At 39.7% G+C, this 18,659-nt stretch overlaps 1 protein-coding gene across 2 annotated transcripts in view; it reads right to left on the reverse strand.

Annotated features, from left to right (window-relative positions):
* Positions 1 to 18,659, reverse strand: part of LOC133532112 (uncharacterized) — a 62,133-nt gene that overhangs the window by 17,799 nt on the left and 25,675 nt on the right. For both annotated transcript variants that reach the window (XM_061870632.1, XM_061870631.1), the window contains exons 2-6: positions 6,508 to 6,594; positions 5,459 to 5,622; positions 3,725 to 4,585; positions 2,749 to 2,923; positions 112 to 260 (exon numbers count right to left, since the gene is read on the reverse strand). In XM_061870632.1, coding sequence (XP_061726616.1) covers positions 112 to 260; positions 2,749 to 2,923; positions 3,725 to 4,585; positions 5,459 to 5,622; positions 6,508 to 6,593 — 1,435 coding nt within the window. In that variant the 5' untranslated portion in view covers position 6,594. The remainder of the gene's footprint in view (positions 1 to 111; positions 261 to 2,748; positions 2,924 to 3,724; positions 4,586 to 5,458; positions 5,623 to 6,507; positions 6,595 to 18,659) is intronic.

Genomic DNA, 18,659 nt, shown 5'->3' on the forward strand with positions numbered 1-18,659 from the left:
AGGTCAGTTATCTCTGCAGCTTACTGTACTATTGATATCTTTTATCGCAGATTGTATAATATCTCGTTTCGTTTCCCATACGTCACCTTCTGTGGACACGTAGGTACTCACCAGTAATGTAGATATCTTCTAAATGGAAGTAGGTCTGGTGCAAGGCGGCTCGGTATAGCGCTGAGGCTGTGGGTGCGGACAACGCGTAACCGGTACCCGACAGGTAGCGAGGGTACACGCGTCCGGAGTACATGTAGCGGGGGCTGTACCTGTAAATGTTGGATTCGTTTTTTGGTTAAGTTATATCCAAAACCCGGATGACGGTAGCAAAAATGCACTTTTCCTAGTGCTTAATTAAATATCGACTATTCTATCGACATCCATACGAACAATTTTTGAATCAGAAATTTATTGATGAAAACTAAAAACGTGCAATGAACGATATAAATATATTGAGCGATCTCAAATGGATAAACAATAATGTGTCAATAATAGTACCATAGAACAATTACAAAACCAAAATTTAAGCCTGGAAGCCAGTTTAAATATCGGCCAAAAGTTGAAAGTACACTTGTCAAGATTACGTTTACATCATCAAGGTAAAGTTATTCACAATAAATATCCGAATGTGTTGAAAAAAAAACTTTAAAAATCTTAAATAATTTGATATCTGGTAAAGAAGTGGACCTACGTACTAGAAGTAATTCATAATTGTTATGAATTATTTAAATTTGCCCCGATTACTACAGTACATTTATAACGATCCTTTAGTTGGCTGAAATGGAATGGCGAAGGAGTTTAAAATCGGAAAATTTAGAAAAAATGTTAATTGTATATTATGAAAATTACATAAAATATTAAAAAAATACAAACAGTTAATTTTAATTTTGTTTACAATTATAATATTTTTGAATTTCATAAAGGTGGTCCAGTACATCGTGCTTTTTTATCGACATCGACTTATAAAATGTGTGTCCTCGCACTATTGAGACGTCAACACATAATTTCACCCGGGCTTTGGTTATATCACTTCTACAGACTTCTAGGCTAGTCGGTTGTGACCTTGCCTACAGCAGGGGATATCGGGTTCGAATCCCTTTAGAGGAATTAATTTGTTGGATATCACGATTTTTTTCTTGAGTTATGGATGTTTTCTATGCAAATAAGTATATATAAGTATGTATATCGTCGACTAGTACTCATACACACAGGGACACAAGGGAAAAAAAGCAAAAGGGGGGGGGGGGGGGAAGGGTACAAAAATGTGGATAGTTTTAAGTTTCAAACATTTTTGTCGTTTAATAGAATATAATTATGAATGAAAATCATTTTTATGTAAGTAGTAGAATTTTTAATACCTACTTAAGTAAAAATTATCTGGACATAATTCAGGTACTTTCTGGTTTTTTATTTTAATCTTTCTTTTAGGGACTAACCGGTTATGACTTAGTTTAATTCCTTAGCATATTAATTTCCATTTCAAATATGAGTTACAAAGAATAACGATATTATTTTCATTGACATCCATTTGGCATCCAACTTTTTGACGATAATTCATAACTACCTACGCCATTTGCAACTTTGATAAAACAATATTAATGCAATTTATATTTAACACAAACAATATTGTTGTGTTAGCTGATATGAATATCCGCAAATTGAAACCGGATTGAATAATTCATATTTATAATCTGTTGATTAATAATTACTGCGAAAAGACTAATTGGTTACAGTTAACGGGCCCGCTAACTATTCGCTGTAAAACACAATTCATAAATAGTTGTGATTGTATGAATTTTCTGGACACATTGATTGTTATTTCAATTGAAACAGTGAGTAACAAACATTCATAACAATATTTACTTTACAAATGTATTTACTTTTGCCTTAACAAAAGAAACAACTGCCCAGACCACGGCTATGTCGCATTTGTCCTTCTATACGGAATTATGCTTTGGGGCAACTTTACAACTAAGTTACGTACTGTGCAATGAGTCAGGTCGTTAGCGTCACTTAAAAAAAAAACCTTAATGCTCGGGTTGGAGTTCACATTCGTGAGAAAATAGTAGTATTAGTAGTAGTCACCACTTATTTATTTTGCTTATGCTTATAACAATAATGCTAACAATATGTGGATCCTAGTTATCTATATAAAGAACTTTTGTATAATTATTATATTATAAGCGTCGGGCCTAGCGCCACATATGAGGTCCCCTATAAGAACTCTTTGCTATTCGGGTTTTTAAGTTTAGGTCTCTATTCTCTAGCCCTAAGATTGACGAGGATCACTTTTCGTTGACGAGTATATTGCCTCTCGTACCGTGCATAGATATAACCGTTTGAGGTGATCTTAATCTTGATGTGTGAAGAAACTAGTAAGGTCAATGTGGAGAAGACTTTCGTCGCTTTTAACCCTAGTGTTTGTATAAATACTCCACTTACATTAGTCTAAGATAGTTTTTGCTCCATGCAGGGATCGGAACTGGTTTTTTGCAAACACATCGAAATAACCATATATTTCGGTTTATTTTATACTCAAAATGTAGAACTCAGTTGTGTTTTTAGATAACGACTTCGTATTATTAGATTGCCCGATTAGGAATGAAATAATTAACAAGGAACGAAAATATACCGTTTTCGTTCCCATACAAAAAATACCGGTTTCCGATCCCTGGCTCCATGACAGTTTTCCCCAACCAAAAATGTTGTATGCCGGTTTCTTCCACATTAACCTTATGTATAAAACTGTCAACTTACCACTTATTATGCTTATCAGCGACCGGCCTAGCGCCACATATAAGATCCCCAATAAGCAGGTACTCCTTGCTGTTCGGGTGCTTGAGATCGTGGTCGCGCGAACGGTTTCGCAGGTTCGTGACCAGCGCAGGCACGTTGATGTACATATCGTCGTCTGTTTTTAGGATGTAGCGGACTGGGAAAGAAATGTTTTATGAGATAAAACCTTTTTTTAATTTTATCTTCGCCTGTATTTTCATTCTTTCATCAAGATTTTAACAAAACTTAACTCAATGAGGTCACTTTTTATCATCTAGTTACTATAGCCTTCGGTCTCCATAGTCAGATCAGCTTGATATTACCGTCATTCACGGGTACAGCAAATTTGAGTCCAATTGAAAGTCAGGAATCGGTTTTAGTTTAGCTTAGATTTGACCCGCACGTATCTATGTGAGATACTGAGACACAAAGTTAAATTAAAAACTAACAAAGACGCATTACAATCGTTTTGATAAATTCTATTACAGTACATATGGGGCTACTTTATAGCACTAGTGCGAGAAGTAGCATATTATGTTACTGTGTCGAACATTTAAAGGGTATGTACTGTAAAACGTTGTACGATACATGTGCGAATAGGTAATTCGCAACTCGTGTCGATTTAAAACACTCCCTTCGGTCGTGTTTTAATTTATCGCCACTCGTTTCGAATTTCCTATTTTTCGCACTTGTATCGTAATGTACTATTCAGTGATGTGAAAGATGTGAGATCTTTCGGGTTCCATACCTCAAAACGAAACCCGTATAAGATTGATTATGTAGTTTTTATATTTCTAAAATAGTTTTTTTTATTTTCTGTACTATGATCCTCTGAGCTTAGCCGCGAACAGACGGACGAACATATCGAACTTCAAATAAATAAATTCTTATTTAATAGATAATACTGAAATATATTTATTCGGTTGGACTGTAAAAAAGTGGGATATTATTTACTTACCGCTCTCATTGCACTTATTCGTAACCCACTTCAACATCATAATAGATTTCAAAGTAAGATTGTTATAAGAATCAATGAAACCCTCCTGCAAAACATCTCCGTACTTCTGCACTTCTTCTTCTATCTTACTCTGTACTTCTGTATCATTCTCATTACTCGGCAAACCAAGAAGGAACAAGAGTTTGAAATCTGGTTCTCCTTCTAATTTAAATGTTTCTTCTTTAACTTGAATATCATCTTCTTTAAGAAAATGCTTATCTTTCCTTAACATACTAAGAACCTTATCTAAATTGGTATTATCTTCGTAACCTTTTGGAGGTATTTTCATAACGTTGCTCTCGTAATCGTAATTATAATCGTTATCTTCACCTAATTCTTTATTCATATCAAATTCAGGTAGCATAACATCATCTTCGAATCTCTTTTCCTCAGGTACTTCTGTTTTCTCTTCAATTTGATTACCATTAAGATCATTTTGAAGAGCCTTAGCTAACTCTGGCAGCAAATGTTTGAAGCTGCTGATATCTCTTTTAGTTTTCTCACTACTATTAATATGACTATCTAATGGATATAAATCGTAAGTATAATTATAATCTTTATACTTTTCCCTAGTTTCGTTATAAATTTTAGATAATTGTAAATATGTTTTATAATGCCCCCAGGTTTCTCTTATGGCTACTCTTCTGTCGAAGTGTGTGGTGGAGGAGCATACTATTATGAGAAGGAATAAGTTGTTCTTTTTGTCTCTAGTGTGTGGGGAGCAGATGTGTTTGGGTTCGTGTATGGTGGTCACGTTGTTCGGTTGAACGTATATTTTAGTGTCGCGGTTTGTATTAATGGACCAGCCAGCGACAGCAGCACCTGAAAAAGCATTAAAAATACAGAAAAACTTCCAAAATAGTATTTATAGCATTGTAAAGATAAAGTATACCTACTTAATTCATTCATGAATTTTATTACTGAATAATGAAAAACTACTTCTTATGACTAAAGATAGTTGAAAATGAAACTGGCCAAGAGCATGTCGGGCCATGCTCATGTAGGGTTCCGTAGTTACCCTTCCGCCGCAACAGGCTAAACAGAAGCTATTAGTATAGTAGATTGTTAACCATGGGATGGAATGGTACCTTTCACCCGAGTTAAAAAAATAGGGCAAATTTGCATAATCAACACCTAATTAAGAGCCCTTATCGTCTGTAGGAGAGACGAGCGTATTTTGCAAAATACTTCTTGTCTCATTCAAGATTACGACGCAACTTTTAGCATTTATTCAAAAACTGATAATGTAATTAAAAATACATTTCTAAAACTAGGGGCTGAAATGGGTTAATTTTTTTATTTTCTCTTTTTAAACATAAAATAAATGAGTTTCCTTGGGAGCATTTTTCAAATTTTGCAGTGACACATGTCGTTTCGGTTTTCAACTATGCAGTAAACAAGAATCATTTGGGCTATGAATGATTACAATTCAACTCACCATATTTTGTACAAGGGGCTGAAATGATTGAAAATCAAGGATTCATTAAAAAAATGGATAAAATACCTTCCGAATGTTCCTAATTTTTTTTGGTGAAATGGTTGCATTATATTTTTTCCCCGCAAAACTTAAAAACTTTTTTAGTAACAATAAGTTACTGGTCTTGAGAAAACCTCAACAGCGCATAATGTACATAGTTAGTTAGGATGGTGGGTGGTTATAGTTACGGTGGATAGTTAGGGGTTGCCAAGACTGACCTTTAAACATTTGATCATTGGCCTTATTATAGACGGGTATGTACAGCAGAACACAGAACATGATCATGGCCGTGCAGAACAGGAAGAACTTGGCCAGGGCGGTGACCGTCGACCGGCGCGTGCGCGGCTCCGGCGACTCAGAGCGCGCGCTGCGGGTTGCATACCTGTGCGTAAACATATTTTACAGTACATATGGGGCTACTTTATAGCACTAGTGCGAGAAGTAGCATATTACGTTACTGTGTCGAACATTTAAAGGGCCATATGTACTGTAAAACGTTGTACGATACATGTGCGAATAGGTAATTCGCAACTCGTGTCGATTTAAAACACTCCCTTTGGTCGTGTTTTAATTTATCGCCACTCGCTTCGAATTTCCTATTTTTACTTGTATCGTAATGTACTATGTCGTTTGGATTGAAATAATAGGGTTGTTTCCATCTACAAATCTTAGGGCAGAATAGTATGCCAATAAATTCTTATGGATTATAAGAACATGTTAAACTACCTTTAGTGGACCTCTAAGTAGCTACTGTATTTTCATCAATTTTAGCATCACTAATTCACTAATAAGGACTTTTTGAAGAGCCTTGGCTAACTCTGTTAATGACAATTTGTTAGAAATATATGATAATGACGACATTTTTTAAAAGTCAGAAGCTTATTAGTGTCATAAATAAAAAAGAAAATCAAAAAGGTTCCATACTATTCTTTGAGGATATTACCTTAGGAGCCACTAACACATACAGGCTGCTCCAAAGTAAAAATTGGTAATTTGTTAATTTCTTCGAAACCGCTATACCGGTTGTTATGATACTTTGTACACTGGTTCTAAATACCCTAATGCATATGTACCTTTCGGCTTTGTCCAATGGCTAGGGACACACTGTATATCATAAAATAACATACAGGATGGTATAGGTATTATATTCAGTGATCGGCGTTTTATTTGTTACTAGGAATGAATAAACCTCAATCATTGTGTTAGTATGGATATACTGCGGGATCCTGGGCTTCAGCAACATTTTTTTCCTTATTTTATACATTACCTGTTATACAAGATGGGGCTGTCATCGCTGTCACGGCCCGACGAGTAGTACCTGTCTTCGTAGTCCTCGTCATGCGCATGTGCCATGCTAGAACAGACAGACATACATGTTATAGTCGTTAGATTTGTAGCTGGCCCCCAACGGCTTATCCTTTGTCTATTGTTAACTAAAACGGTGCGTGCCACTACCTGCAAAATGGACACCTGAAACACCTGATGGGTAACAAGTGCGTGCCGGCGTTTAACATGGGGGTAAGTCCTCTTGAAGGTCTCATCGGTCCGGAACTACCGCAGGCACACACAGTTCACACAGTTCATTCCACAGTTTATACTCTGTATCTTTAGGTATTTCAATAAAAATAAACAAAATCTACCCTCAAATAGCTCCTTAAGCCAGTTAAGGGTAGATGAAAACGTTACATGATCAAACAATGTAGGTTAAAGTCAGGTCGTTCAGTGACAGAGCCAGGCGGTTTTGTATTTGGTAGGTTAACCAATAAATGTTATAACTACCCGAAAATTTACTAATTGTTTGTACACTTTTATTTAAATACCTAAAGATACAGAGTATAGCTGTGCGAGGCACGAAGTAAAATTTCCTTAAGATGGGAGTACGCATTTTTAAAGTAAAACTTCGTTTATTTTTAGTTTAAATCTATGATATTATATAACTACAAAGTGCCCACGAGGAACCCGAGGGATTTTAACCATGCATTTCTGACGCCATAAGAAGGAAAAAATGTTTAGTATATAAGTATAGGTCAATTGCACAAGAAAAAGTTTTATTTTTTTATTTTTTTGTACTTTGTAAAACTGTTTTTTTTTTATACTACGTCGGTGGCAAACAATCATACGGCCCGCCTGATGGTAAGCAGTCTCCGTAGCCTATGTACTCCAGAGGAGTTACATGCCCGTTGCCGACCCTAAACCCGCCCCCCCTCATTGGCTCTGGCAACCTTACTCACCGGCAGGAACACAACACTATGAGTAGGGTCTAGTGTTATTTGGCTGCGGTTTTCTGTAAGGTGGAGGTACTTCCCCAGTTGGGCTCTGCTCTAGATCTGGAATGACATCCGCTGTGCTATGCCCTACCACACAAAGCGAGATGAAATTCACAATGCCCATACCTCTCTTTTGGACGTAGTTTAAGGACGTACCCGGGTCCTAAAATTCATAAACAATTTGAACTTTTTTTTTTGTTGAACCTATTTTCTGCAAAGTGTTACTTGTCACTTTTTGACATCTATCAATAAGGATATTTGGACTAGGTCCCATAGCCACTCACGTGCTTTTGGTAACTGTGGTTACCAGCTGTCACCCTTATTTTATTATAATAATAGAAGTCACCACACCACAGATCCCCCGAGGCAGAGGAAGACCAAAAACGAGATGGCGAGACGACCTCATTTCGTGGCGACTGGCGGGAGTATGCACAAAGCCGTGACGAGTGCCGGAAAACAGGGGAGGCCTTTGCCCAGCAGTGGGACACAATGTAGGCTATTAAAAAAAAAAATAGAAGTCACTGAAAAATATGAAGCACGTGAGTGGATAGTGGAAACATTGCCATCAAAAAGGCGTTTTGCACTAAGTAACGATAAACGATTTTTTTTTTGTAAGTAGCTTTAACTCTGAAATCAGGCGAGTTCCAAAAAAGTTTATAGGACATTTTAGTCTTTAAATATGATCAGGGATATACTGAAATAGCTGTTCCTAACCTGGGGGTAAAACTGGTATTTCACGGGGGTAATAAGCTTAATTAAACATAACAAAGATTGTACCTATAAGAAAAACTATTGATGATTATTGAGAGGAGGGGTAAAATCAGGATCCCTAGTTAGTCTTAGGGGTGATAGAACTGAAAAGGTTAGGAACCACTGTGTTAAAATCTCTCGCACTGCTCACGGGCACCGTGTATAAATGTAGATAGTTTATACTCATACATAAGGAGCACAAAAAATACTTCCATGTTTATTTCTATACCTACGAAGAAATCTGTTATTTTTGATTAATTTTCGCATTGCATTCATCTTTGTCATACTCGTTGTTAAACATAAGCTTGCCTCTTTCTTCGGTGACCGCGTTAGCACGTGAACATTTCTCGCTTGCCTAGACGCGACTAAAGGCAACTTGTACATTTTGTCACAAGGTAAGCGCTACAGTTTTGGAACACCTATAACCTATATTGAGTTATAAATCATTGGTTTAAAGATACACGTGATTGCTATACTATCAGTATTCAGATATATCTGACGCCATCTATGACGTTTATTTGTATGTAAATCAAGTAATGTCACATCATTAATTCATGTAGGCCTGTTTACTAGTAGAGTAACGTAAGAATTATACAAGGTGACCCACTTTTAGGTTTTTTATCTATCGAGTGAAATTCATCGATTTAAAGGGGTGGCCGAGGATAGATAAAGATCTCAAGTTAGTAAATGTATTTAACAATTTTACACAAAGAGGGAGCATGAAAATTTAAGGCTGCACCCAACGCCAACGGCCCCGCGCGTTTGGGCGCAACTCATACCACTCACCGCTCCACCCGCTGCAAAAGATCGAGCAGGCAGAAGTATGCGTTTGAAATAGAACTTCGGTTGGCCACGCGCGCAACGCAGCACAGGTCCGTCTAGCAACACGACTTGCCCCGCACTAACTATACCGACGAAAGCTTGGTAAGGTAGGAACTTAGGTGGGATTAAGGCTTATTTTTTTAGGAATTGAAGCACAGTTTTATGAAATAAGGGTCATTCTAAAAATAAGGGTCGAGGTTGAAGATTATTTTATGCAAAGAAAAACTTATCGTACAAAAGACGGAATGAATGCCAAAAGCATTTCCTAAAATTGTGTTTAGTACTTTTTTTTATGTTAGAGGAGGCAAACGAGCAGACGGATCACCTGATGGTAAGCGATTACCGCCGCTCATGGATACCCGCAACACCAGAGGGGTTATTACGATTACAGGAAAGATTAGAATAGAATAGAAGAAATTTATTCAGAAAACGCTTAAGGGGCTCCCCGCGGTATTCATCAATTTTTGGCGAGTTTTGAGTCGTTACTCCTTTTTTTGCACTACAGATAGAATTATAAGACAAACGGCTATCGGTTCTTTAATCTTTTATCTCCATTTTTGTCTGCCGGATTTTGAAAGAAATTAATACTTCTTTTTTTATGATTTTTATAAACATTGTCTAAACAAACACTATTTTCGTAACTAGATTGCTATGAAGGATAAACATATATGAGATCTACATATTTGGATTCGTCTTTGACGTCTCTAAAAAATTGTCAGAGAGTTTAATTTTAAATTAATTAACAAAAAAGTTATGGCCAGAAAACCAGTTTTTTGGCCTAAAATTCTTCAACTTTGATGCCTAATATCTTGAAGATAATGAACTTTGAAGTAAATATGGGATACTATATTGCTTACAGCCGTTGCTGTTAATATGATTAGCATTAAAAACATTAGAAAACTAAGGGATTCAGATTGAAGGTCATTGGCGTTAGGGACCCCCTTAAACTTAGGTAATACATGACATGAGGGTCATTCTCTGTGAATATGTACTTAATTGCCACAACTCTTTTCAAACATTTTGTATGGTTCGAATGGGAATTTAAACCGCAGGCATATTTTTCGCGAATGACCGAGAAATCATACATAACTCGGACACATTCTCTCGCGGTACAATACACGTGGAGTTATTTATGAGCTTTTTTCTCATGCTCGGAATGTGGATCGTTGTTAAAACTAAAAAAAAACCGGTCAAGTGCGAGTTCGTTTACCTCGCGCACCGAGGGTTCCGTACAAACTTTCAATTTTCTCATGAAACACTTCTGACCAGAAGTATACTATTAGTATAATTGTGCAGACATCTCGCTCGCTTCTTCCTAGAACGTGCAGAATGTGGAATGAGTTGCCTCCTGAGGTATTTCCTTTGCGCTACGACATGGGATTCTTCAAGACGCGGGTATTTAGAGTTCTCGAGGGTCGGTAACGCTTAAGTGGCTCCTATGATGTTGCTTATGTCCATGGGCGACGATGACCGCTTTCCATCAGACGGCTCGTCTGCTCGTTTGCTGGCTGTACTATAACATTACATCAGTAACGAACAGTAATGCAGTTATCCGAATGTATTTATTTGCCATCGTGGTATAAAAATACACACCGTACAGATATAATATATGCAGGTTACAGATATACTCGTAATACGGGAGCCATGTAATCTGTAATCTATGTACTTGTAATAATATAAGCGTAATAAGATTCTTCTAGTTAACAACGCGTTATGTAATGCGATTCTCGGTTTATTTTAGGAGCAGCCAATGTACATACGGGGTGTAATCGGTTTGTTTACATGCGATTATTCCGTAATGTATCAGATTTAAGTCTCCGTAGCCTACGTACGCCTGCAACTCGAGAGGAGTTACATGCGCGTTGCCGACCCTAAACCCTACCGTACCTGGGCGACCGAGCTTTGCTCGGTTATAACTATTTATTGTAATATGGTGGTGTATAGGTGATAATCTTAACTACAATTTTTTACTAAATTAAACTTGTCTAAAACAATAAAAATTAAAAAATTATATATAAACTTGAACATAAAAAAAAACAAAAGTTAGTCACCGGGCGAGATTCGAACCTGTAACACTCGTTTCTAGCCGTCCGCGTCTTAACCCGCTGGACCAGACGGACAGAGGCTGGCAACACGAAATTAGCGACCATATTCTGCGTCGAAAGAATAACGCATCAAAACTCGAAAACACGCGTTTTCCCAAACATAAGACTAATCTAGATCGATTGTATACCCCCAAAAACCCCCATATACCAAATTTCAGCGAAATCGTTAGAACCGTTTCTGAGATCACAGAAATATATATGTCGGAGACAGATCGGCTATTAGTACGGACGCTCAATTGTAGCGCAGCGCGCGAACAGCTATGATTGGTCGATCGGGTAGCTGACGTCACATCGAACCAGCTAGCCCCACTTCGTGCGCTAGGATGGAGTCGGGCAGGCCAAGACGTGATTCATTCTCCGACTGACTGCGCTAGAGTGAACACCTTGGTCCTACCACGGAACTGTCCTCGCTACATTGTGTTACTTAGTGCTCGATAATTGTGTATCCAATAAATAAAGAACCATTTGATTTCCATCATTGTCTCAATACTCGAATTACCCAGCAACGCCCAATGTCTGAAGATATTGATCCGTCATCAGAAGTGGGATCTAATCGAGCAAATGAGACACGTATTAGTGGCACCGGAACTGACGTACCATGGCAGCAAATCCTCGAGGCTCAAAACCAGCAAATGCGCGCGCTTATCGAAGCGCTGCGAAGCCCAGCAGCGATAACCAACACTTCGCGTGTGGTTTTTCCAGACTTCGATCCCGATAAGCAAGACAACGATGCACTGTCTTGGGCTACTACTGCCGACGTGTGTATGACCGATACTCCATTAGAAGGCGGTCAGCTTGTTGTTGCCATCAGCAAGGCATTGAAAGGAGCAGCGTCGACGTGGCTGTCACGGATCATTTACCCTGGTATTACGTGGCAAAAGTTCAAGGAACTATTCATTGCAAGGTTTGCCCCAAGTGAAACTTTAGCAGCCACACTAATTAACCTTGCTACTGATAAACCCGGGGAAAAGGAAACGTATGGTGCATACGCAAGCCGTGTTATGTCGTCCCTCATGAATCGTTTTAAAAACGTCGACACCGAACGTGTAATGCTATCAATCGTGCTTGCACACTTAGCACATATGGATACGAGACTTCAACGCCTGGCTTTTACTACTGAGGTTACTTCGCGAGATGAATTACAAAAGGAATTACAGGCTTTTTCTTATTTGAAGAGAAAAGCACCAACTCATGAAGATAAAAGTAAGGATGATAACATCAAACGCCCGAGACTGTCTACTACACAACTCAAATGCTTCGGTTGTGGTAAAATAGGTCACAAACAAGCCGAATGTCGAATGAAAACAAAGAAAGCGGTCGCATCTCACGCAACACCCAAGCCGTCTACCAGTACATCCGTCGTATGCTTCAAGTGCGGCACTCAAGGCCACATCGCGAGTCGCTGCACCAGTGCCACCAGCTCAACGAGCCAAGCGGCGACCGAGCGACGCGTCAACGTGTGTGCCATTGCACCGCCAACTGGATCACTGTCTCAACTCGGTAAGCAGTTTACATTTCACTTTGATACAGGCTCTGAGTGTTCCTTAGTTAAAGAGAGCCTTGCTAGTAAAATGGCTGGCAAACGTGACGAAAAATTAGTGTCTTTAATCGGTATTGGTAACAACAAAGTAAATAGCACCGAGCAAATTGCTTGCCTAGCTGAGGTTTGTGACTTTCCAATGGAAATATTATTTCATGTTCTACCTGATGCGTACTTGAGCAGCGATATGTTAGTAGGCCGCGAAATCTTAGGTAAAGGTTTTATCGTAACGATAGGAGAAAATTTGTTTTCGCTATCGAAGAAATGTCAATGTGAAGTAAATACTTGCGAGAAAACAAATGAAAACAAACAAGTAATTAGTTTTGAGCAGGTAGATACGGACTGTTCTTCCGAAAGTAGGCCCGCTCTTGTGGAGTTATTGAGTGATTACTGTGATCATTTTACTCATGGGTTTCCAACTACCCGCGTAACAACTGGTAAATGCGAAATACGTTTGATAGACCCAAATCGCACGGTGCAAAAACGACCGTACAGATGTTCGCCTGCTGAGAGTGAATTAATGCGTGAACGTTTGAATGAACTGTTAGCAGCAAACATAATAAAGCCTAGTCAATCTCCATTCGCCAGTCCCGCGCTTTTAGTTGAAAAACCAGATGGTAGTAAACGTATGTGCGTAGATTATCGCGACTTAAATAAAAACACTGTTCCGGATAGATACCCGCTACCGTTAATTTCAGACCAAATTTCTCGCTTGTATGGTGCTAAATTCTTTTCAAAGCTAGATTGTGCAAGTGGATTCCATCAGATACCTATGAGTGAGGAGTCAGTTGATCGCGTATCATTTGTTACGAATTTTGGTCAATTTTCGTACCTATCTATGCCGTTCGGCTTACGTAATGCGATTTCGGTCTTTCAGAGGGCGATTGTACAGGCCTTGGGTGAGTTAGCGCATACTTACGTCATCGTTTATGTTGACGATATTTTGATTGTGTCCGAGACAGAGCAGCAAGGCCTGGAGAGGTTGCGTATAGTGTTGAACACATTAACGAAGGCAGGGTTTTCTCTAAATCTAAAAAAATGTTCATTTCTCAAAAAACGTGTGCAGTTCCTAGGTTATGAAGTAGAAGCAGGGGAAATCAAGCCTAACAAGCGAAAATTTGAGGCATTGTCTGCATTACCACCGCCAGAGTCAGTTACCCAACTTAGACAGTTTATTGGTCTGGCCTCGTATTTTCGCCAATTTGTGCCCAATTTTTCACGTATTATGGCTCCGTTACACAGGCTTACGTCGGGTAAGTGCCCTTTCATCTGGAAAGGAAATCACGAACAGATACGTCAGCAGATAATATCGATTTTAACTAACGAGCCGGTTTTAACTATTTTCGACCCTCGCTATCCGGCGGAGCTTCATACTGACGCTAGCGCGGACGGGTATGGTGCGATTTTGTTGCAAAATATCGATGGTAAGAGACGCGTGGTAGGTTATTACAGTAAACGCACCTCCCCGGCAGAGACAAGGTACCATTCGTACGAGCTGGAGACCCTAGCCGTAGTAAACGGAGTAAAGCATTTTCGGTCATATTTACATGGGAGAAAGTTTACGGTAGTAACCGACTGCAACGCCCTCAAGTCTTCGCGCGATAAAGCCGACTTAACTCCTCGCGTGCACCGTTGGTGGTGCTATTTACAATCTTTTGATTTCGATGTCGTTTATAGAGCCGGGAAACATATGGGTCACGTTGATTTTCTTTCGCGCAACCCTTTGCCTAGAGTAACAAAACAACAGATTTCAAAAGTAGCTGATAAACATGTTAACTTGACGGAACTCTCTGAAAATTGGCTGCTAGCAGAACAGCAGCGAGACGAGGACATTCAAAAACTTAAGACGGCATTTAACGACGGTCTAATGTCAGACGATATTGCAAAAACATACGAGGTTCGTAAGGGCGTTCTTTACCGTAAAATTCAGCGCAACGGTCGTACTAAGTGCTTACCTATAGTACCTAGGGCCCTGAGGTTTTCTGTCGTTACCAACGTGCATGACACAATTGTTCATTTGGGTTGGGAAAAAACCTTAGAGAAGCTTTATGATCACTATTGGTTCGAGGGAATGGCTCGCTATGTTCGTAAACTAGTAGACAACTGTGTAACATGCAAAGTCGCAAAAAGTCATTCAGGTAAAATACAAGCGGAGCTACACCCTATACCAAAAGTGACCATTCCTTGGCATACGGTGCACATTGACGCGACAGGAAAGCTCAGCGGGAAAAGCGATAAGAAAGAGTATGTTTTCGTCCTGATTGATGCTTTTACAAAATTTGTTTGTCTTTGTCACACAAAAAACATCGACACCAAGAGTAGCATTAGAGCGGTTAGAAAGTGTGTATCTCTTTTCGGTGCTCCAGTAAGACTCATCGCGGACCAGGGTCGTTGTTTTGCGGGTCGCGAGTTTAGGGAGTTTTGCGATAGTAAACAAATTGATTTACATTTGATAGCTACCGGTTCATCGCGAGCGAACGGACAGGTTGAAAGGGTTATGAGCACCCTTAAGTCTATGCTGACAGCAGTAGAGACGAGTGACGATAGATCATGGCAAGACGCATTAGATGACGTGCAGCTTGCTTTGAACTGTACCGTTAATAGAGTAACGCAGGCAAGTCCGCTTGAACTATTGATTGGCAAGGTATCGCGCCCTTTAGAACTAATGACTGGTGATGATGTCCCTGAAGTAGATATTTTAGAAGTCAGGGAACGCGCCGCGCAACAAATCGAAAAATCAGCTCAGTATGACAAGACACGGTTTGATAGCACAAAAGCGCAGTTAAAAAAATTCTCTGTAGGAGAGTACGTACTGATAGAGAACGAAGAGCGTAATCAGACCAAGTTAGACGCTAAATTTAGAGGCCCGTTTAGGATAACAGAAGTATTAGATGGTGATAGATACGTTTTGACAGGGTTAAATTCGAAACGCACCTATAAATACGCGCACGATAGGTTAAGAAAAATGCCAGAAAGCCAGGTACCAATTGAAGTAGATGAAAGCGAGTATGCAAGTGAGGATGAGGATCTCAGTTCAGCGGCTCAGGCCGTACCAGAGGCTTCACCGTAGCCGTAGCCCGTTAGAAGTCGGTGTCTGCTTTGAGTAGTCCGTGGGTACGCGGTGCGCGGTGAGCTCTGGCGGAGGCCGGGTCTCGTGGAGACCGTAGAGTCATAGGGTTGGCTCGGTGATCCCGCAGGGATGCACGTAGTATGTTTGGGTATGTGATACCCGTTAGGCCGGGAATGAGATGCCTTTTTTTGTTGATTTAAAGTTTTGTATAGTGTGTGGCTATGAAGCCAGCTAAACAATGGTACATGGCTGTTCTTGCATTTCTTAAGTCAGTTAAAATAAAATGATCTGCGATGATTAGGGTCCTTTAAGCTAATCCTATTAAATGTAAGCTTGTTTACCTTTATTTTTGATTTTTATTAAAATGGTGGATGTCAATATCGGAGTTTTTTTTTAGATGACGTCAGGAGTGACCGAACGGTGTACTTTGCTGTTGTTTTATTGTTACAGAATAGACACACGGGGCCGTGTGTCGGCACAGGATGGCCGTGTCGGAGACAGATCGGCTATTAGTACGGACGCTCAATTGTAGCGCAGCGCGCGAACAGCTATGATTGGTCGATCGGGTAGCTGACGTCACATCGAACCAGCTAGCCCCACTTCGTGCGCTAGGATGGAGTCGGGCAGGCCAAGACGTGATTCATTCTCCGACTGACTGCGCTAGAGTGAACACCTTGGTCCTACCACGGAACTGTCCTCGCTACATTGTGTTACTTAGTGCTCGATAATTGTGTATCCAATAAATAAAGAACCATTTGATTTCCATCATTGTCTCAATACTCGAATTACCCAGCAACGCCCAATGTCTGAAGATATTGATCCGTCATATATATATATACAAGAATTGCTCGTTTAAAGGTATAAGATTTATCTACAGTAAGAGTTAGAGTCTGTGCGGAAAGAGAAGAGTCGTAGAATGTATGAGCACCCTTACATTCCACGACTCTTCTCTTTTCTTGCAGACTTTGGAAATGTGATTCATTGTTTCAAAGTTCAAAGTGTTTTTATTCGTAAGTATAGGTTTTTCAAACTGATTACAGTGGTTTAATAAATATTTGTATCACTACACCCTGCCTGATGGCATACATTTACATGACATAGACATATTATTTTCATATGATTATTTTTTCCGCCGGTCGGGCGCCCCAGGTACCGCTGGTGTGATATCGTGGAGGCGGACCTGCGTCGGCTGAATGCCAATTCATGGCAGGAAATCGCACTGGATCGGGACAGGTGGCGTTCTCTCGTTTCGGAGGCCAAGATTCTTTTTGGATCGCTGAGCCAAAGCAGTTAGTCGGTTAGTTAGTTATTTTTTAATAAAATAAAGCAGTAAAACTTTTTTGTGGTAAGTAAAACCATTTCTGAATCACTAAACAATTTCACGATCTGCCTGAACTTTCTTTCGGCCGCCGACATATAGATTATAATCAGTAATTTATAATCATTTAGGGATAGTCAATTGACTCTTTGGGCAAGTCACGTGACTTTTTCAATACGAGCATGAACTATGAATCGAGTGAGGGGGTAGATTGGGCGGGTGTAGAATAAGTAGGGCATTCGGTTGGGAACCTTGGAATGAGATGGACCTCTCAATAGTTTAGAGCTATTAGACTTAGTTGGGTAGTTTTAACGGTACAAAAAACGAATGCCTACGCAAATTCCTTAGATTTCAACCAGGAAAGCACTAAGATTGGTCATATGCGATAAACGTGGCGGAGATGGTCGCCAGTCAGGCGCCGCTGTCATTCTCATAGTTTATAGGCGTGTGTATATTCCAGGAACGCAATTACGTTTCATTTAGACTGCACACGTTGCAATTGCATGTGATTTGTTACATCATTTCCTTTATATAGAACAGTCGCTTTATAGAGGAAATATTTTGTTTGACTGTACTTACATACTATGGGCTTTCCATCATAGAGGGTCCTTATGCTTCGTGTGCAATAAGAACTTACCAGAAGAAATTCCAACAGAAATTGTGATAGAAATATTTCACATGAAACATGGGAAACCTTTCTCTGATGGTAAGCCATATATATGTAGGTCACCATACAATAAATAACAACAGAATAATTGAAGTCCGCCATTTGTACATTGTCGTATTTTCTGCAATTAAATTTAAATAAATAGTTTTTGGGTAAATGCATGTCCAATATATTTTTTGAGTGCAAATGTATTTGAAATCTGGTAATCCTTTTAGAATTGAATCCTTTTGTATCAATCAGTAATATCTAAATTATAAATATATATACTTAATGTTTTTTTGTAGAAAGCGTCTGGTTGACGTAACTGGTGACCGAAGAGCTGGCGGCTTCCTCGCACAACGTATCAGCATTGCAATACAAAAATGCCGCCAGCATCCTTGGTACAATGCCTCAAGGGCCTATTTTAGATTTAAGCTAGTTATAGTAATACCTCGGTACACAGGGTGACACAAGACATCTCGCGACAGCTACAAGTCTGTGTTAACCGCTGCCTCCGCCGCATTCTCGGTATATACTGGCCCGAGAAAATCTCTAATGCCAGCCTCTGGAGATGCTGCAATGAAACCCCGATCGACCAGCAGATCAAGCGCCGGAAATGGAGTTGGATTGGGCATACACTCCGAAGGGATCCTAAACACATACCGAGGCAAGCCCTAGACTGGAATCCCCAAGGAAAAAGGAAACGTTGCCGTCCCAAGCAGACCTGGCGCCGGACTATAATTGCAGAGGCGAAGGCTATTAGGAAGACTTGGAGCGAACTCAAGCACGAAGCTCAAGACCGATCCAGATGGCGGCGCATTGTGGACGCCCTCTGCCCCATCTAGGGGACATAGGACAATAAGTCAAGTAAGTGATACAGGGTGTGCCCTGTGAGCCTGTG

The sequence above is a fragment of the Cydia pomonella genome, chromosome 26 (genome assembly GCF_033807575.1).
Source record: "Cydia pomonella isolate Wapato2018A chromosome 26, ilCydPomo1, whole genome shotgun sequence".
Taxonomy (NCBI): Eukaryota; Metazoa; Arthropoda; class Insecta; order Lepidoptera; family Tortricidae; genus Cydia; species Cydia pomonella.